The 18355-nt window shown below is 55.7% G+C and overlaps 8 protein-coding genes across 8 annotated transcripts; 5 read left to right on the top strand and 3 right to left on the bottom strand.

Annotated features, from left to right (window-relative positions):
* Positions 1-699: 699 nt before the first annotated feature.
* BZA70DRAFT_280239 (uncharacterized protein) lies at positions 700-4170 on the bottom strand. The gene is made up of 2 exons (XM_064912911.1): positions 3752-4170; positions 700-3700 (listed from the first exon to the last, which is right to left on the bottom strand). The coding sequence occupies exons 1-2, from the start codon at positions 4016-4018 to the stop codon at positions 815-817; spliced, it is 3153 nt and encodes a 1050-aa protein (XP_064767912.1). The 5' UTR covers positions 4019-4170; the 3' UTR covers positions 700-814.
* A 343-nt stretch (positions 4171-4513) lies between these two features.
* Positions 4514-5708, top strand: BZA70DRAFT_280242 (NADP-dependent oxidoreductase domain-containing protein). The gene is made up of 2 exons (XM_064912912.1): positions 4514-5132; positions 5192-5708. The coding sequence occupies exons 1-2, from the start codon at positions 4618-4620 to the stop codon at positions 5649-5651; spliced, it is 975 nt and encodes a 324-aa protein (XP_064767913.1). The 5' UTR covers positions 4514-4617; the 3' UTR covers positions 5652-5708.
* Positions 5709-5720: 12 nt separating this feature from the next.
* Positions 5721-7714, bottom strand: BZA70DRAFT_187346 (fungal-specific transcription factor domain-containing protein). The gene has a single exon (XM_064910000.1). It carries the CDS (start codon positions 7591-7593, stop codon positions 5923-5925), a length of 1671 nt encoding a protein of 556 aa, XP_064767914.1. The 5' UTR covers positions 7594-7714; the 3' UTR covers positions 5721-5922.
* A 29-nt stretch (positions 7715-7743) lies between these two features.
* BZA70DRAFT_280247 (phenol 2-monooxygenase) lies at positions 7744-10196 on the bottom strand. Its single transcript, XM_064912913.1, has 3 exons — positions 10053-10196; positions 9889-9988; positions 7744-9830 (listed from the first exon to the last, which is right to left on the bottom strand). Exons 1-3 carry the CDS (start codon positions 10100-10102, stop codon positions 7860-7862), a joined length of 2121 nt encoding a protein of 706 aa, XP_064767915.1. The 5' UTR covers positions 10103-10196; the 3' UTR covers positions 7744-7859.
* A 242-nt stretch (positions 10197-10438) lies between these two features.
* BZA70DRAFT_280248 (Alpha/Beta hydrolase protein) lies at positions 10439-11582 on the top strand. Its single transcript, XM_064912914.1, has one exon. The coding sequence runs from the start codon at positions 10637-10639 to the stop codon at positions 11426-11428; it is 792 nt and encodes a 263-aa protein (XP_064767916.1). The 5' UTR covers positions 10439-10636; the 3' UTR covers positions 11429-11582.
* Positions 11583-11677: 95 nt separating this feature from the next.
* BZA70DRAFT_280250 (uncharacterized protein) lies at positions 11678-12330 on the top strand. Its single transcript, XM_064912915.1, has 2 exons — positions 11678-11915; positions 11982-12330. The coding sequence occupies exons 1-2, from the start codon at positions 11753-11755 to the stop codon at positions 12257-12259; spliced, it is 441 nt and encodes a 146-aa protein (XP_064767917.1). The 5' UTR covers positions 11678-11752; the 3' UTR covers positions 12260-12330.
* A 292-nt stretch (positions 12331-12622) lies between these two features.
* On the top strand, positions 12623-16252 carry BZA70DRAFT_268080 (fungal-specific transcription factor domain-containing protein; the record flags this gene model as incomplete). Its single annotated transcript, XM_064911138.1, has 5 exons — positions 12623-13000; positions 13085-13679; positions 13736-14362; positions 14428-15223; positions 15283-16252. The coding sequence occupies 5 exons, from the start codon at positions 12623-12625 to the stop codon at positions 16250-16252; spliced, it is 3366 nt and encodes a 1121-aa protein (XP_064767918.1).
* Positions 16253-16576: 324 nt separating this feature from the next.
* Positions 16577-18082, top strand: BZA70DRAFT_290199 (MFS transporter; the record flags this gene model as incomplete). Its single annotated transcript, XM_064914191.1, has 2 exons — positions 16577-16887; positions 16939-18082. 2 exons carry the CDS (start codon positions 16577-16579, stop codon positions 18080-18082), a joined length of 1455 nt encoding a protein of 484 aa, XP_064767919.1.
* Between the last annotated feature and the right edge of the window lie 273 nt (positions 18083-18355).

Raw genomic sequence — 18355 nt, forward strand, 5'->3', positions numbered from 1 at the left:
GTTTCTTCATCACAGCCCAGACGAGCGAGAAGCGATGACGAAGACGATAGCAGCGTAGTTATTCCAAACCGAGTGAAAGACCTCCGGAAAGTTTGGTGGTGCTTGCCGAATTCATGTTAGCTGGCCGTTGCTGGGTATATTGCTGCTAGATTCCCAATTGCGCTGGTGGTGGTGGTGGTGGTGATCTCCTCTTCTCGCTCTCATCTGCTCCACTCATCTGCTGCACTCAACCCCCACCAGCACCAGAAATACATCAAAACAGAACAGAAACAGATACAGAACAATCTGGCAAGAACCTCCCCAGATCCTAGACACCACCCAACAGATCGCCGATGACAGAAAAGCCACACACAGCTCTGCCAACCAAACAAAGTTCACTGCCCGTCCATCAATCTGGCTGGACCCATCCCGGGCAGTTGGATCTGAATCTCCTCCGCCTCCCCGGGACCATCAAGCACCGGCCTCCCGAGAGCACTTAGTTCTCTCGCTCGCTCATTCTCCGTCTCCATAGCTTGAGAAAAAAAACCGTTGTCGCTAGCTTGCGGTGCTGGTGCTAGCCTAATTGTCGCTCTGGGAGTGTTGTAGTTTGGTAAATGAAGCTCCGCTGAGCCAGAGTTCATCGGACCTCCGTCTCAGTTGGAACGCCAGGGTCCGGTGGGAAATTAAAAACCCTGCTGAGGACCCGACTTTGGTTTGACTGATCGGCAATTCTACTTCCTTCTTGCATTCATATTCAATATCTCAATTGTATTTTCTATCCTTATAACTAATCAGAAAAACAAAACAAACATAATATCCTGAAACACAACCTGACTCAAACCCACTTCTCGAGCCACTTCTTCACAAACAAATCAATCAACCCACTCCCAACCGGCTCCGGCGCGTTCTTCAACGCCTCGCTCTTCTCGGCAGTCACCTGCGTCTCCAGCACGAGACCCTTCCGTCCGGGCTTGTCGTTATCGTACTTTTCCTCAAAAAAGCCCAGCAGCTTCACCGTCGGATTCCGCACCGGGTCCTGGTCCCCTTCCTCCCGCAGAAGACGCACCCACTCCCGCTGACTCACTTCCTTAAACTGCAATCCCGCCCGCTTCAAAGCTGGCAGCAAGTCCTCCGTCCAGCGGAACGTGTACGGGTTGTTGATGTGGTAGACCACATCCGGCGAGTCCTCGGGCGGCACGCCGTCGTTCAAAACACCCGACAGCTCGAGCATCGACCGCGCGACGCAGTCAACCGGCAACCACGCCGGCGTCTCGTCCAGCCTAGGCAGCGCATGCAACGTGATTGCAGACCGGATCATCAGCGGAATAGCCTCGGTGTCGTTCCAGTTCCCGTTCACGCTGTCGCCCACGATCTGGCCGATGCGGAAGACGCGCGCGTGCGCGCCGTACACCTTGCCCGCCGTCTCGACGATGTGCTCAGTCACGAGCTTCGACCGCGCATAGCCCATGTTTTGCGCGTGCTCAAACTTGTCGATCGGAGCCTCGTGGATGACGGCGGGAAGCGGCGTGCCAGCAGCGACAGAGATCGACGAGCAAAAGTAAAACTTGGCAGGCGCGGCGGTCGTAGTGTCGAGACAGAGCTGGATCATGTTGTGCACGCCGTTGATGTGGTACTTTTCAAAACTGCGCACGCCAATGTTGAAGTTCACCGCCCACGCGCTGTGGATGACGGTCGTCAGCTTGGACCTGAGTTCCTCGATAACCGCGTCGGCAAGGCCGAGGTTCGCCAGGCTAAAGTCGCTCGGATAGGCCTCCATCTTGTTCAAGTCGTCGTCCGAGACGACAATCTCGCGAGAGGTCAAGCTCGAAATCACGCGTGCGCGCGCGTCCTTGTCTGACGCAGCGCGCACTAGACAGTAGACCTTCTTGACGTTGGGCAGACGCAGAGCCTGAGCAAGCGCGTGGGCACCAAGCGAACCAGTCGTACCCGTGATGATCACGTACTCGCCATCCGGGACAGAAGTTCCAGCGACATGCGGCGTAAAGACAGAGTACTTCTCATACAGCTCCTGCATAGCCGCGACGTCGTCGTCCTCGGCGACTTGCTCGCCTGTGCGCAGAGAGTAGAGGTAGCGCGCGAGCGCTTTGCAGTTTGCAGTCTCAAACACAATGTTCTGGCTCATCTGGTCTGCTTTGCCGCCGAGATCGAGCGTGCGCTTGAGAATACTCCACACGCGAATTGCCTGCAGACTGTCGGCGCCGAACGAGTAAAAGTCCGAGGAGGCGTCTTCGAGGTTGACGTGCAGACTCTCGGTAAAAAGCTCAAACAGATACTTTTCCAGCTCGGGCACGCTGAGCGCAAGCGTGCCCTCACCGCCCTCAAAGCTGCTGTACAGGGCATCGATGTCGGCTGCAAAGGCCTTGTAGAAGCCCGCGCGGATGATGGTGCCCTTGTCGGTGTGCGGGTACTCGACATTATACGGCAGCACGCGGACGAGCTCGCGGGTGATTTGCGAGAACGCCTCCGCGTGCGCGTTTGCGTCTGCGATGGCGGGCCAGACGGCGTCGATGACTTGCTCTTCGGTCATCGACACGGTTGCGTCGCTGGGAATGATAAACAGCGCGGGCGCGCTGCGCTCGACGCCGACGACGATGCACTCTTGCACGTGGATGTCTTGACGGATGCGGTGCTCGATTGGGATCGGCAGGACTTTCTCGCCATTCATGAGCGTCACGCGGTCGTCGACGCGGCCGAGGTACTTGTAGGCGTCGGGGATGGTCGGATGGCGCGAGAAGAGGTCCTTGGTGCGGAAGCTGTTGGGCGGGTTATCAGAGTTGCTGACGACCTTTGACTTCCAGCCGTCGAGACAGACACACTCGTAGACGTCGGGGGAGATTTCGTCCATGAGCACGTAGTCCTTGACGGGACCGTTGAGACGGAGGTAGTTCCATGCCTTGTCGCCTTTCGGTCTGAGCGAAGTGAGAAGCTGGCCGGTTTCGGTAGAGCCGTAGTGGCCGCAGAGATATACGCCCGCATCGACGAGGCGGTCGCCGAGCTCATCAGGGCAGCTGCTGCCGCCGTAGAGGACGAGGTTGCAGTTTGCGAGACATTCGATGCCGGCCTTTGACTCTGCGAGGAGCTTGAGGGCGTAGGGCACGCCGTAGAAGACCTCTGGCTTGGCGAGCTGCATGACCTTTGTGAGGTTGGAGCCGGTGAGGGGCAGCTTGCCGTTGTAGAAGGTGATTTCCTTGTTTGCGTAGACTGCTCTGAAGAAGGAGGAGATGCCGTGGTTGTGGTAGAGGGGGAGGGTGATGAAGCCCTTCATCTCGAACGAGGAGGCGTAGTTGTTGATGGCGGCCTGGTGGGTCTGGAAGATGGGTTTGGGCAGGCCGGTAGAGCCGGAGGAGTGGATGATGAAGCAGTTTTTGAGAGCATCGGCGGGGCCGCGTAGAGGCCAGTCGGAGGAAGGAGAGGGCACGGCAGGGTCCCAGTCCTTGCGGGAGATGATGTCGATAGTCTTGAGTCCGTCAGGACGGAGGGCGGCGACTTCTTTGAGGACGGGGACGAAGGCGGAGGCATGGACGACGAGCTCGGCTTTGGTCGCGGTGAGAAGGGAGTCGATTGCGTTTGCGGGGAGACGGTTGGAGAGCATGAGGACTGTGTAGCCGAGACGGACGAGGCCGACCATGGTGACGATGTAGTCCATGTCGGAGGGGGCGAGCATGGCGACTACAGGGGGAGTAGAGGTGGAGATGGGGGCCTGTAGAGTTAGCAGAGATAGTGGGAGGTGAGGAGAGATGAGGGGACATACGATGTTCTGGATGCCAGCGCGAAGGTAGGCATATGCGGCCTCGTCGGCGAAGCGACTGAGGTCTGCGGTGGTGTAGTGGGAGTAGTCGAGCAAGGAGGAGTCCGAGGAGGGATATGCGAGGATGGGGACATCGGGGTAGTGCTTTGCACGGCTGCGGACAAGGTCGTCGACGGTGTAGAGGGTGTCTTGGACGAAGGGCGGGCGGTCGAGGGGACGCCCGAAGGAGTCGAGGGAGTCGGGTTTAGCGACAGCGACAGAGGGGGGCATGACTGAGATGGCGTGAAGTAGAGATGATATCGATAGGGAGTAGATATCAGATAGAGAAGAAGAAGAAGAAGAAGAAGAGAAGAGAGAAAGCAGGTGGTATTTATTCAACAGCAAATCATTTTGCCGATCTGGGCAACTTCGGACCTCCTCCGTTCACTTCTTCTTCACCGGTTCTTTTCCGACTTTTCCTCTTTTCCCTGTTTCCTCTTCTTTCTCCTCTTCTTTTTTCTTTCTTTCTACTATACTCTTTCTCTCTTCTCCTCTTTTCCGGCCCCTCCCCATCTCCTCTCCTCCGCCCGTGCGGGGCCCCGGAAACCCCTCCGCCCCCAGAAATATTAACTCACTCGTGCGGCGCGGATATGCAGCCTCCCCCACACTTTAAGCCGCACGCTCGGAAAATACAAGTAATTGCCTAAAGTAGACACTATTGCCTATTCGAGCAGTAGTCGTCCCGCGGCTTATACCCGTGGGATTCTGCTTATAAGCTGCTATTTGCTGCTATTTGCACTGATTTATTATAAAACCTCTTCTTCTCTTCTTCTCCTCTTCTTCTTCTCTATCTCCATCCTCTACTTCTCTCTCCCTCATCTCTCATCACCATGAAATCGTCCTTCCACCTCAACTCCGGCTACGAAATGCCCGCCGTCGGCCTCGGCACCTGGCAGTCCAAGCCCAGCGAAGTCGAAAACGCAGTCACCGTCGCCCTCCAGAACGGCTACCGCCACATCGACGGCGCGGCCGTCTACGGCAACGAGCAGGAAGTCGGCCGCGGTATCAAAGCTGCGGGTTTGCCTCGCGACCAGTTCTTTGTGACTTCGAAGCTGTGGAATACGCATCATCGTCCGGAGATGGTTGAGAAGGCTATCGCAAAGACGCTCGCGGACTTGCAGCTGGACTATATCGATCTTTATCTCATTCACTGGCCCGTCTCTTTCGTGCCTTCTGAAAATGTGTTTCCTTGCGACCCCGTCACCGACGAATTCCTTCTCGACTCTGAAGTCTCCATCGTGAAGGACACCTGGCCGGCCTTGGAGAAGCTCGTTGCTGATGGAAAAGTCCGCAGCATCGGAGTCTCCAACTTCAACCAGGAGAAACTCGACGAGCTCCTCAAAAAGTACTTCTCCCTCCTCTCCTCTCTTCTCTCTCTCTATCTCTCCTTACTAACAACTACAGCTGCAAAATCCCCCCCGCAGTAAACCAAATCGAAGCCCACGCCTACCTGCAGCAACCCGACCTGCTCGCCTACTGCACCTCCAAATCCGTCGTCGTCACCGCCTACTCCCCGCTCGGCAACAACATCTACAACCTCCCCCGCGTCGTCGACGACCCCGTCGTCATCGACATCGCCCGCAAACTCGGCCGCGATCCCGCCCAGGTCCTCGTCTCCTGGGCGATCCAGCGGGGAACCGTCGTCCTTCCTAAATCCGTCACGCCGTCTCGCATTATCTCAAACCTCGTCACGTTCGACCTGTCGCAGGAGGACTTTGATAAGATCTCCAGTCTCGAAAAGCACCAGCGCATGAACTTCCCGGTTAGATGGGGGTACGATATCTTTGGCGAGATCGGCCAGCAGGAGGCCCAAATCAGAGCAAAGAAGATGGCCGCCGAGCGTGTGGCTGCTAGAAAGAATTAATTATTACATATAGCCTAGCTTAGACCTACAATAAACCTCCACTACTACTACTACTACTACTACTACTACTACTTCCACTACTCCTCACATCGGGTCAGGGTACGCTTATACCATATAGCAGACAATACTAGTAATATCTTACTAGTCATTACAGCAATAATGATGATGATGAATCTCTGTTTCAAGTCCGTTGCAACAGTTGGGTTATGACAGACAGCAATAGCTTAGGTTCTTTTCATTGACTCTAATATAGTTATACATTCTATATACATCACGACCTAACAGGAATAGCGCACGCCAACCTCGAACAATGATACGCAGCCTCCTCACCCAACAACGTCCACCGACAACTCCGAAACAACTCCCCCGCATACGCCATCAACCCAATCGTGCAGTTCTTCGTCGCCAGTTTCGGGATATCCGCCGGCTCGCTCACCGCCAGCAGCGACTCCAAGTACCGCTCCATGTCCTCCCGCGCGTTCCAGCTTGGGGTTGTGGTGTGGATGAATTCCGGCGCTGCTGCTGCTGCTGCTGCTGTTGATTCACTGCTTGGTCTGCTGCGTTTGCCGGTTGGAAACTTGCCAAACCTGTGATAACTGCTGCTGCCGCCACTATTCCCCCGCCGCTCTCCCTCCTCCCCCTCCTCCTCCTCCGCGGCAGCCTTCACCGCAACATAATCAGAATACTTTCGACTACAATCCTCCATCGCATACCCATACGCCCACAACACAAGACACCCCAAATACAAACACCAAGGCCGATGCAGCACCACGTCGTTATCCGCAGAATACTGCCCCGCCTGACCCAGAAACGCCCCCGACACAAGCCGGCTCGCGTGCCACACCGACAGATAACTCCCCGGTGACCGCGCCCACGCCTTCATCGCATCCTCGGCTCGTAGCCAATCCTGCGCACGGATGGGCCGGCCTAATACATGCGATAGTCCAGCATACACGTGCAGCTGCAGCACGTCCGTGTACAGCCGTATAATTCCCAGCCGGTGCAGCGACGACGACGCAAGGATAAACGGAATCCCGCTCGCAGACGGATTCTCGCTCTCTGAAAGATCAAACGCAAGCTTCCACGTCTCGAACGCCTTGTAAATCACACTCGTCCAGTCCCCTGCTGTCGTGCTCACCGCTGCTGCTCCTGCTGTTGTTGCTGCTGCTGCCGCTCCTCCTCCTGCTGCTGCTGGTGAACCTGCCGCTTCAGTGCCTTCTCCGTTCGCATTATTACTACCCCCCTCCTTCATAGCATCCGCAGGCGACGACGCAGCTGCAACACTCGCCGCACGATTAACCGCCTGCGCAATCAACCCGCCCTGCCTCGTCCCCGTCTCTGCTCCCGACCCCTGCTGCTGCTGCTGCTGCGGCGGCGGCGGCGACCCCCTCGGACTCGCGGCCTCCGACATATCCTTCTTCTCCTTACTCGAGATCCCAATCGAGATAATCCCCCTCTGCCGCATCGTCCACGAAATCGACAGCAAGCCATGCAGAACGATATACCTCCCAAACGGATTCAACCGCAGCCGATTCCACCCATGCGACATCACAAGCTTCAAGCTCGAAAAGAAACTCGTGCGTTTCCGACCCCCGCTGCTCCGCGCGCTGCTCTTCATCAACATCCCCCACCGTTCCGCATCGCTCGCGTTCCACAGCTCGTCGTCGCAGGGTAGGTCGAGCGACAACTCGTTCGCGTACAGCGCAGGCGTGTGGCCAAACATCTCCGCGTGCTGGATATCGACTATGAACGCGAAAAACGCGGTGCGGATCGTAGCCTCGGTCTTGATCCACGTCTTCCAATGCCGCTCGACCGCGCTGATTGGTTCGCTTGTCGCTGTTGCTGTCGTCGTCGTAGAGTCTTCTGCCGTCAGCTCGGGATTGATGAGCGAGCTGCCTCGGCGCATGAGCGTGATTAGCGTGCCGTGGAAAACGTGCGACATCTCGTGCAAGTGCCGCAATTGACGATGTGGAGCAGAACAGGGAACGGCGGTGGGGAAGAAGGCGGGCGGAGGTTATCCCACGGGCGGAGAACAAACCCCGCATTTTGGTGTGGCTTTTGCTCGCTTCCACGGGATGCGCCACGCATCTGCTCTGCTTCTGCTCTGCTTCTGCTTCTACTTCTACTACTTCTACTACTTCTACTACTTCTACTACTAGTTACTAATACTATACTCACATTCACTACTCACTACTCACTATCAATGCACTACATACCCAACACAGGCCGCCCGTAACTATCCGCTCCGTACGTCTCAATCTCCTCAAACATCGTGCGCGGCGGCACCTTCTGCTCAATCATAAACCCTCCAAAAAACCCTGCAATCTTCTCAATCCCCTCCTCGCCCAGCGGCTCCACCATCGACACATACCCATCTGGACGCACAACCACATACGCTCCCACCTCCCGGTCGATCCCGTACTTCTCGTACGCGTGCCCGTGGCCCTCGTGGAACGAGTCGTCGTCCACGTAGATCTTCCAGTAGTCCATCCGCCCCGCGCAGTCCCGCGGCCGGAACGCAAGCGGGAAGTCGTCCCATTCCGTCTCCACCCGCTTCGACGCGTGCACCGTCAGCACCTCAATCACAGAGTCCACCTTCGCCCCCGGCGGCGTGTACTTCTTGATAAAGCTCGACTCGCCCGCTAGGTACTCGCCCAGCCAGTTCAGCTTCTTGCTCAGCTCGGGAACCTGCTTGAAGTCGCCCGCAAAGTTCACAATCCGCCAGCGTCCATCCGACAGCATGCAGTCGGTAAGATACCACGGCCGCGCATCGGACTGGTTAATCACCTTTGCGGTGTCGAACCGGCGTCCAATAGAGATATTCTTCGCCAGCGGCGAAATCGTCAGCACAACGTCTTTGTCGATCTCCTGCGCTACCGCTTTCCCCGCTGACTTGTCAATCAGCACCGAGTCGTCGTAGTCAACAATCGTACCCGACGCAAACTCATTGCCCTTTGCGAAAAACGAGTGGAACTCGTCGAGCGAGATGCCGTCGCCGTCGTTGCCGATCGCGCCCGGAAGCGCAGGCTTGCCCGAAAACAGCCGCGAGAACTTGTGGTCAAACGCAATGAGCGCCTGCGCAACTCCAAGTCGCTCAGACTCGTACGTCTTCAAGATCTCGCGGGAAGCAAGGCCCTTGGCGACGTACGCAATCTTCCACGCCAGGTTGAACGTGTCCATCATCGACACGTTCATGCCCTGGCCCGCCTTGGGCGAGTGCGTGTGGCACGCGTCGCCAGAGATAAAGATGCGCTCAAACTTTTCAAACTTGGGCGCCACGCGCTGGCCAATCTGGTAGGCCGTGTACCACTTGATGTCGGTGATGTCGAGCTTGTAGGGACTCAGGATCTTGCGCGCGTTGTCGAGAATCACCTCCGGCGTGATCTTTGAACGATCCACGCGACCTTTTTCAATCGCCTTTTGCTCGTTCTTGCCCATCTCAGACTCGGTCTTTGTTGCAGGGTCGCGCGGTGTCTCGCGCAGCTGGATGTAGAGACGCACGAGGCCCTGCTCGCGAGGGATGACCATGATACTGCCGCTGTCGGCGGAGTGGATCGCGCAGCGGTTGCGGATGTCGGGGAAATCGGTGATGGGCACAGAGTCGAGCACGCCCCAGACGTAATCAGTAGACTCGCCCTCCATCTCGACGCCCATCTGTCTGCGCACCCACGAGTGCGCGCCGTCGCAGCCCATGACGTACTTTGCGTGCACGAGCTCGAGCGAGTCGTCGTTCGCGAGGTTCTTTGCATCCTTGTAGTACTTTTCCTGGTCGCCTTCAAACGAGCGGAAGAGGCCGTTTGCGATCTTTGCGCCAAACTGCTCGGGCGTGCCTTCGTTCTCGTCCAGCGTCTTGAGCAGGACCGAGATCGGGTAGGCGTCCGGGTCTTCGACTTTGGACTCGTCGACCTCGAGCCGCACGGGCAGGACGGGGCGCTCGACTTTAGCCTTGCCGCCAGACCACTTGCGGATGGCGTCGAGGAACCAGGACTCGATGCGGCCTTGGTGTAAGACGACTTGTTGGAAGCGCGAGATGCCGGGGATGGAATCGGGCAGACGGGCAGAGCGGTAGAGGCCGCCTTTTCCGTCGGGCTCCCAGAAGGAGATTTCGAGCATGTGGTTTGCTTCTTTGAGAGCGCGGTCGCCGAAGCCAAACGATTGAAAGACTTCGAGGGTGCGGCACTATTACTGTCAGCATCTCAATTCAAACTAGGAAGAAGAGAGAGAGAGAGAGACGGACTTGCAAGCCATCAGCCTGACCGGCAAAGATCTTGGAGCTGCGTTTGTCGACGATGCGGTAGTTTGTACCGGTACGAGCGAACCAGTTGGCGGCCATAAGACTACAAAGAGTTAGTGTGGAGCAAGTGGCGGTGGCCTAAGCACGGAGATGAAAGAAGCACGCACCCAGCAGGCCCGGCGCCGATGATGAGGACGTCGACGTTAGATTCCTTCATGATGGTAGAGAGAGTTGTAGCAGAAGAAGCAGATAAAGATGATGAAGAAGAAGAAGAACAAGAACAGGGCAGAGCCTCGTCCTTAAATAGTCCTCTAACAACCAGAAATAAATAATTTCTCCAATCAAAGCTGCCCGATTCCTGATCCTGATCCTCGTCGCTTCTCTGCGCTGAGCGGAGTCAGCTACCCCGCAATCACGGCCGCAGAGAGTGCGGCGCGGAGGGGGTCGGGTAGCGTGGGCACTGCCGCTTCCGTCGGGTAGCGTGGACCTCTGCTGCTGCCCGCAGCGAGTCTCGTCGGCCCGGTGCTGGGCGGTGAGAAGATAAACAGATTGGATGCGGGCAGAGCAGAAATAAGCATTGCCGACCGGGCCGAGTTTGGATGAAAAGGGATGTTGAAGAGAAGTGCAGAGGGGCTGTTCGGTGTTGTTGTCGATGTTATGTAATCCATGACTGATCACTTATCCTGCAATCATCGTATAAGATACAAACCATCCCGAACACCTAGTCCTCCCCTCCACCATCACAACAGCCATGCCGTTCTTCTCGACCGACTCCACAAAGATCTTCTACACCACCGGCGGCTCGCCCTCGAACCCCGCCGTCGTCTTCATCCACGGCCTCGGCTCCTCCCAGAACTACTTCTACTCCCAGTTCGAAGCCCTTTCTTCCACCCACCATGTCATCCTCCTCGACACCCCCGGCAGCGGCCAGTCGCCCACTCCCGCAGGCCCGCCATCGGCCCTCCTGCTCGTCTCTGAGATCAGCGCGCTGATGGACCACTTGAACGTCCCCTCCGCCATCGTCGTAGGCCACTCCCTCGGCGGCCTGCTCGCCTCTCTCCTCGCCGTCGAGTTCCCCAACAAGGTCGCCGGCCTCGTCCTCCTCGGCCCCGTGCACCCGTCCGACGCTCTCGCGGCCGCGTTCGAGACCCGCGTAAAGACAATCGAGCAAACCGACTTCTCGCTCGAGGCAATCTACAACGCCGTCCCGCTCGCCGCCACAGGAACGCTGAGCCGGTCAAAGTCCTCGCTCGTGCACGGCTTCATCCGCGAACTCGTCTCGCGCCAGGATCCGAGGGGGTATATCGCTACCTGCACTGTGATTGCTACCGCGCCGGTTCCGGAGTTTGCGAAGTTGGACAAGAAACCGCCGGCGATTGTGCTCGTGGGCGAGGAGGACAAGACTGCGCCGTACGAGGGATGCGTCGATAAGATCGCGACCGGACTAGAAGCTGAGGTCAGGTTCTTGGAAGGAGTCGGCCATTGGCATGCGCTAGAAGACCCAGAGGCGGTTCTTGATGCAATTCTTTCTATAAAGATCTAGATTTTAATGTACATATCTCTCTTACTCCTTACTTAGTCTCTGTGACGATACAGTTCTTAGACCAGCAGCTGTTGTAAGCAATGAGCATACTCTGATAGAGCTGATTATGTTATACTATAACATAATGCAGACACAATACAAACACAACATAGACAATCACAAGATAAGAACTCGGATTGGCGGACGCAGCGATGACGTCGGCAGCCGAACCGACGAGGAACATCATCCGCCGCCTCGACAATCCAAATCCTCCCAGCCTCCTCCGTCCCTTCTTCCCGCACCTCAACTCCTCCTCCTCCTCTTCATTCAATTACAGCAGCTGCAATGACTAAATACCCAGAAGGCTTCTCGGACCCAAAGATAGAGGCGTTCCTTACTGGCTTTTATAAGCTCAGTGATACGGTCGGCGAGGATGCTGCCTACGTTGCTAAATACTCTGCCGACGCAAAACTGATCATGGGCCTCAAAGTCGCCGAGGGCTCTGAGCGTACGTTATTGTCTATCTGTTCAATTGTTATTACTGCTCATCACAGAATTATTAACACCCCCACAGAAATCGCAGAGCTCCGAAAAGGCATGTGGGGAGCCGTCGTCGGCCGCCACCACGTCCTCCTGCAAGTATTCCCCTTCCAGCCCGCCAAGTCGCGAACCGGCGAGTTCGCCCTCGTCGGCACCGTCGACTACACTCTGCACAACGGCAAGAAAGTGCTGGTCGAGTGGGGCGCGAAGATGGTCGTTGACCGCGGGTCGGCCGAGTCTGATGATGTTAAAATCACGTTTTATCAGGTTTATGTTGATTCTACGCCTGTTGCAAAGGCGTTGAGTTCGTGAGTGTGTAAATGTGTATACAAATAATACAAATAGATTATTATACAAGTATATATACAGATGAAGTAATGGGGCCTATTCAATAAGATAACCAGAAACAAAAACAACCAGTGAGCTTACCTGAAACTCTGAACGTCAGCGAGCGCGCGGGGAAATCAGAAAAACATCAAAAATCAATTTAATCCCATTTTACCACAACAACTCCTCATCTCCATCTTTTGTCACTCCAAATGATCTGCCTATACTCCTAGCGTCTTCTATATATTCCATATTGTGATCTTGTTTTCTGTTGACCGAAACCAGCCCAGACTCTGAGAGATACCGCGCGCCGATCGCGGTCGTACTCAACAGGCAACACCCTACCCAATGTCGGTATCAAACAGCCCGCTCATGTCGGTCGCCCGTCTTCTCTCGTCGACCGACGATTCTCGACAGAACCCCGGGCATGCATCTCCTGCAGGTCCTGCAGCACATTTCAGGCCCGAAATCGGCAACGCGACCGCTTCCGCTCCCGTCGACGGCATCACCAGCAGCATCGGCACCGCCCACCATCAACAACATCAACATCATCTTCATCATCAAGAGCTGCAGCGGCAGGAAGATTTTAAAAACAGTTCTGAAACAGCAGCGGAGCCACAGCCTCCGGTCCGGAAAAAGAGGAAAAAAGTTCGAAAGAAAGTGGATCCTGATAAACGCAAGCGGATCGCTGTTGCGTGCGAGAGCTGTAAACGGAGGAAACAGAAGGTATAATTCTTCTTGCCATTTTATGAAACTACTGATCGAGTCATTTTTCTTGATTTTATGAGTATACTGACGGGGTAATTATAGTGCGACGGAGCGCAACCATGCACGATCTGCGATCAAAAAGGCTTCGAGTGCATCTACACCCGCGAAGTACGCAACCAGCAACCCACAACACCTTCCTCTTCATCCACAACCAACAATGAGCCCAAACCACCTCCACCACCACCTGCGCCTCCCTCAGAGCAGCAGAAAGCACTTCTTGGTCTCGCCATGAAGCTAGTCTCGAAACCGACTCCCGCAGCCGCCGACGACGACACAATCACAGCGACTCCAGATCATCATCATCCCCACTACGACAGCTCCGCGCACTCGGGTCTCAACGTCCTCGGAGATGTAGCAGCTATGGCAGCAACCCAATCCGACAAGACTTCAAGCCCCGCAGCACCTACCCTCTACCCCGCAAACTCAGGAACTCCGGCATCGACAAACACCACGCTGACAACTACCGCCACATCTACCCCGGCGTCGGCGCAGAAACCGGCAAACGAAGGCTCTCCGAGCCACGCGGAAGCAGAACAGAATGCTGGAGCGACCAAGAGCGCGAACTTGCATGATTATCAGGTTGAGACGGTTGGGAGCGGACACAGTCGCATGCTCTGCGATCCCCAGGGCCATCTACGTGCGTTTCTTTCCTTCTCTTCACTATGACTTGCTCTAATGCTTATGAACTAATAGGGTATATTGGCGAGAGCGGCGCGCTCTCCTTCCTCGAGCAAACAAGAAGCGTTTTCCGCAAGACGATCGGCGAGTCAAACTTCACCCTTGACCCCGACCGCTTCCGCTTCGTCGACGGCCCAAGCCACGTCGCCTCGATCGTGCCCATCCGTCCTCCGCCGCGAGAGATGGCAGAGATGCTGATTCAGTTGTTTCTGGATAACGTGCAGCCGCTAAACTACGTGTTTGATTTAGAGGTCTTTATGGAGCAGGTAGACCTGATTTATAAAAACCCGATGCGGTGCTCGAATAACTGGCTTTGTCTGCTGTATCTCACCTGTGCCATTGGCGGTATTTTTGCAAACAGCAAGAAACTACTCGATCTCCGCCGCGAAAAAGCAACCGACTCATCATCCACCGCCGCCCCAGACTCAGCAGCGTCGCCGTCGTCGTCGGCTTTCGCGGCCGCGGCAGCGTCCAAGCTCGAGGAGAGCGACTCGATTCCATCAAAGGAGTTTTTCGAGAGCGGACTCGGGCTGATGAAGGACGCGGCCGAGGACGGCGAGATTTGGGTTGTGCAGGCGTATTTGCTGTGTTGTTTGTATTATATGTTTATCTGCAAGCGGAACGTTAGCTGGGTGCATCTTGGTGAGTAGTTATCTTTTTATGAAAGTGTTGCTTTGCATCTACTGACTCTATTTTTCACTTTGTAGGAACCACGATCAGATTGGCACAGGCACTGGGGCTACATCGCCAAGTGCTAAACACGCAGTACCCCAAACGCGAGCGGTTGCTCCGGGAACGGTTGTGGAGGACGGTGTATGTCCTGGATCGGTACTGCTCTTCAAGTCTCGGCCGGCCGATGATGATTGAGAATTCTGACTTTGTGGATTCGTTTGCGGCAAATAATAACAATAGCAGCAGCACCGATTTCTTCGATCAAGTACAGAGCGAGCAGGCAAAGATCATGACGATAGTAGGCGACGTGTGCAAGTTTGTGTATGGCAAGCAGAGTATTTCTAGTTCGGCGAGTCAAGAGCTCGCGATGCGGTTGCGGCAGTGGAGTTCTGAACTTCCGAAGCACATGCAACTATCATCGAGTAGTAGCCTGTCGTCGACTGCAGCTCCGACAGCTACCGCCGCAGCATCAGCGACAAGGGATGATACGGAGAAGCAGTCGGTATCAGATGGAGCTGGCGCGAGACTGGAAATGGAAGTGCCGCACATGCAAAGCCGGTCGGTGCGGCCTACGTTGACGAAAAAGCGCAAGATGCGACAGATGCTGCTGCGCATGCATCTCTGCCACTTGAATGGCATTATCTTGCTCACGCGGCCGTTTTTCTTCTTTTATGTGGTGCGCAATAGCGTCGAGAATGATGCGAATGTGAGTCTGAATAAGGCGGTGACGAGGCTGTCGTCTGCGTGTGTGCTGTGCGCTGCGCGGTCGGTCGATCTCGTGATGGCGCTGTTTATTGAAAACGAGCAACCCACGCGGCCGCCTTTCCTAATGTGAGTGAGGTTGTTTAGAAAACTCATGATTGAGGAATGAAGCTAACTGTGTTGTATAGATACTTTATCTTCAGCGCGGGATTGATTCTCGTACTCGAGGCCTTTCGACAAAAGTCAAGCGTGGAGTCGTACATCATGCGCGGGATCTCGCTATGCATGTTCATTCTGGACTACTACGCGACATGCGACTCCTCCTCTGCTCGATACAAGCAGATTCTGGTCGAGATGGACCGCGCGGTGCGGACAGCTTATAGCAGCGAGACAGGCACGTCGAGCCATCTCGGGCAGATGGAGCAGATTAATCAGTTGCTGTTCAGCAGCAGCGGCGCGAGTTCAGGCCGGAACACTGCCGGCACGACGACTCCGCAGGATGCGCACCGGAGACCGCCTTTTGCTGCTGCGGTGACGGGCGTGGGAGTAAGCGCGTCAACAGGCCTGTCGCGGGAGGGATCGGTGTTGGATGTGAATGAAGGGTCAGCAGCACGGAGACAGGAGGAAGATCTGTGGTACCGGGAATTTACGCGGCGGGGTGGAGATTTTGGCGCCGGATTCGGGAGCGCGAGTGGCGGTGGGGGAGGGGGTGCTGGTGGTGGTGATGGGAGTAGTACGCCTACGTCGTCGAATCTGTCGGCGATGTTTTTACGAGCTGCGGCGAGCAATGGTATGTACCAGCAGCAGCAGCAGGCAGTGAATATAAGCCAAACGCCAGTGCTGGCACCGGTGCCAATCCCACCACAACCAGCGCAGCAGATACCGCCGATAACCGGGTATATCCCCGCCGAGCAGCAAGTGGTCGAGCTATCGCCGTCGGAGGCGATGGAGCAGTTTTTGATGGAGGACACGTTTGCAAACACGACGACGTCTGTCGATTTCATGTACGATCTCGGGATCGACTGGCTGAACGCGGCGGTGTCGACAGCGGACGTTTTGTCGGGCGAGCCGAGTCATCTTGACATGGCAGCCGAGGACGGAGGAGGCGGAGGAGGAGGAGGAGGAGTGCGTGGGCTGATGCTCAACTCTGAGTTTTAAGCGAAGAGCGGGCAGAATCCGGGGTAAGCGAAGAAATTAAGTAATTTCTGAATGATCCCACCGCGGGGTGTTTTCCGGGGAAATAATTAACTCTACCGGAAAAGAGCAGCGGAGGCAGGTTTCCGGGCCGAGTCTTCTTCCCCGCAATTCTGTTGACAGGATCGAAGCAGCGCAGGGAGGCGGAGGAGAGGAACAAAGGAGGAAGCAGAGCAGGTTATGAGACAAACGCAGCTGTTGATGGCGATCGATTGCATCTGAGCGGTATTTAATCTGCTGGTTTCCTCTGTCTCTCGACCTTTGTTTATCTGTTCAGCACTCACCGCAATGACTTCAGCGACAGCACCAGCAGCAACAGAAATGGACACGGATCTCGACACCAAGGCAGAGCTCGAGATGCTCGAGTACGCCGGAACCCGTCAGGTCGACTACTCCGGCGTGGCCGACAAGACCGATCCGGCGGAGATTGCGCTCGTGCGCCGGCTCGACTTTGTCATCTTGCCGATGCTGTGGATCATGTATTTCTGCAACTTTATGGATCGCAATGCGGTCACGAACGCGAAGCTTGACAATCTGTCTAAGGATCTCGGGCTGCATGGGTCGGAGTACAATACTGCGATCTCTATCCTGTTTGTCGGGTGAGCTTCAGATCTGAGCTGAGGAAAACGACATAAGGCTAACTTGAGTAGATACCTCCTAGGACAGATTCCGTCGAATATGATTTTGACGCGCGTGCGGCCGTCGTGGTACATGGCCAGCTTCATGATGCTGTGGGCGGTTGTGTCGGGCCTGACGGCGGCGGTGCACAACTACACCGGCCTCGTGCTGATCCGCTTCTTTCTCGGCATCGTCGAGGCGCCGTTCTACCCCGGTGCGCTGTACATGCTCTCGATATTCTATACGAAGAAAGAGCTGTCGCTGCGGATTGCGCTGTTTTATACCGGTAATATCTCTGCGAATGCGTTTTCGGGATTGATCGCGGCTGCCGTATTTGCGACGCTTGACGGCACACACGGGCTCGAGGGCTGGCGGTGGTTGTTTATCATTACCGGAGTGGTGACGTTTGGGTGCGCTCTCGTGGGGTTCTTTATCTTGCCAGACAATCCAGGACAGACGTGGTGGCTTTCGGCGGAGCAGCGGGAGTTGGCGGTCGAGCGGATCAAGCGCGACACGACCGAAGAGAGCGGGACGACGAGCATGATGAATGGGTTGAAGCAGGCGTGCGGGGACTACCGTACATGGCTGTTTTGCTTCATGATGAACATGCATGTTTCGGGCGACAGTTTCAAGAACTTTTTCCCGTCGATGATTAAGACGCTCGGGTTTGATACGACAATCACGCTTGTGTTGACGTGTCCGCCGTACGTGGCCTCGCTTGTGGTGAGCCCGCTGCTGTGCTGGTCGTCGGGGAGGTTTAATGAGCGTACATGGCATATTATTGGCGCGACGGGGGCGGTGATTACTGGATTTATCATTGCCGCGTCGACGACGAATATTGCGGCGCGGTACGTGGGAGTTGTGATTTTCGTGTCGATGTCGTCGGGCGTGAACGACATCATGCTAGGATGGGCCGCGAGCACGCTCGGGCAGACGCCGGAGAAGCGCGCGGTGGCGATGGCGATGGTGAATATGCTGAGCAACGTGTCGTCGGTGTATACGCCGTACTTGTGGAATGATTCGACGGCGCCGAGGTATATCCCGGGGATGGCGTCGTGCGCGGCGTTTTCGGTTATGGTTGTTGTGTCTACGTATGTGATTATGATTGTGTTGAAGAGGGATAATGTTCGGATTCGGCAGAGTGCGCCGGAGACTACTGTTTTGTATGCCTATTGATCAGCTAGTAGTAATAGCAGATAGTGAAGACGACGAGTAAGGAGAAGATCTGAGCACGTTAAGGTTTAGATGGATCGGGCGTGCCGACGGCGGATGTGCCGACGGCGAGCTCGCTTAGGTGGGGACCAGTGCGACCTCAGTGCGAGTATCGTAGAGTATAGGAGAGATAGATAAGTGAGAACTGTCCAAAAGAAGAGAAGAAGAAAGACGAGAGAATATAAGTAGCAGAAGGAACTGGAAAGAAGAAGAAGAGAGAGTCTTGAAGACTTATCA

Source organism: Myxozyma melibiosi, assembly GCF_037950935.1.
Source record: "Myxozyma melibiosi strain Phaff 52-87 chromosome Unknown BZA70scaffold_7, whole genome shotgun sequence".
Taxonomy (NCBI): Eukaryota; Fungi; Ascomycota; class Lipomycetes; order Lipomycetales; family Lipomycetaceae; genus Myxozyma; species Myxozyma melibiosi.

Coding starts and splice junctions, on each gene's coding strand:
- BZA70DRAFT_280239 (XM_064912911.1), bottom strand. CDS start 4,018: ATGCCCCCCTCTGTCGCTGTCGCTAAACCCGACTCCCTCGACTCCTTC. Junction 3,701..3,751: donor GCGCTGGCATCCAGAACATC/GTATGTCCCCTC, acceptor CTAACTCTACAG/GCCCCCATCTCCACCTCTAC.
- BZA70DRAFT_280242 (XM_064912912.1), top strand. CDS start 4,618: ATGAAATCGTCCTTCCACCTCAACTCCGGCTACGAAATGCCCGCCGTC. Junction 5,133..5,191: donor CTCGACGAGCTCCTCAAAAA/GTACTTCTCCCT, acceptor TAACAACTACAG/CTGCAAAATCCCCCCCGCAG.
- BZA70DRAFT_187346 (XM_064910000.1), bottom strand. CDS start 7,593: ATGTCGCACGTTTTCCACGGCACGCTAATCACGCTCATGCGCCGAGGC.
- BZA70DRAFT_280247 (XM_064912913.1), bottom strand. CDS start 10,102: ATGAAGGAATCTAACGTCGACGTCCTCATCATCGGCGCCGGGCCTGCT. Junction 9,989..10,052: donor ATCGGCGCCGGGCCTGCTGG/GTGCGTGCTTCT, acceptor AACTCTTTGTAG/TCTTATGGCCGCCAACTGGT. Junction 9,831..9,888: donor GTCAGGCTGATGGCTTGCAA/GTCCGTCTCTCT, acceptor TGACAGTAATAG/TGCCGCACCCTCGAAGTCTT.
- BZA70DRAFT_280248 (XM_064912914.1), top strand. CDS start 10,637: ATGCCGTTCTTCTCGACCGACTCCACAAAGATCTTCTACACCACCGGC.
- BZA70DRAFT_280250 (XM_064912915.1), top strand. CDS start 11,753: ATGACTAAATACCCAGAAGGCTTCTCGGACCCAAAGATAGAGGCGTTC. Junction 11,916..11,981: donor AGTCGCCGAGGGCTCTGAGC/GTACGTTATTGT, acceptor ACACCCCCACAG/AAATCGCAGAGCTCCGAAAA.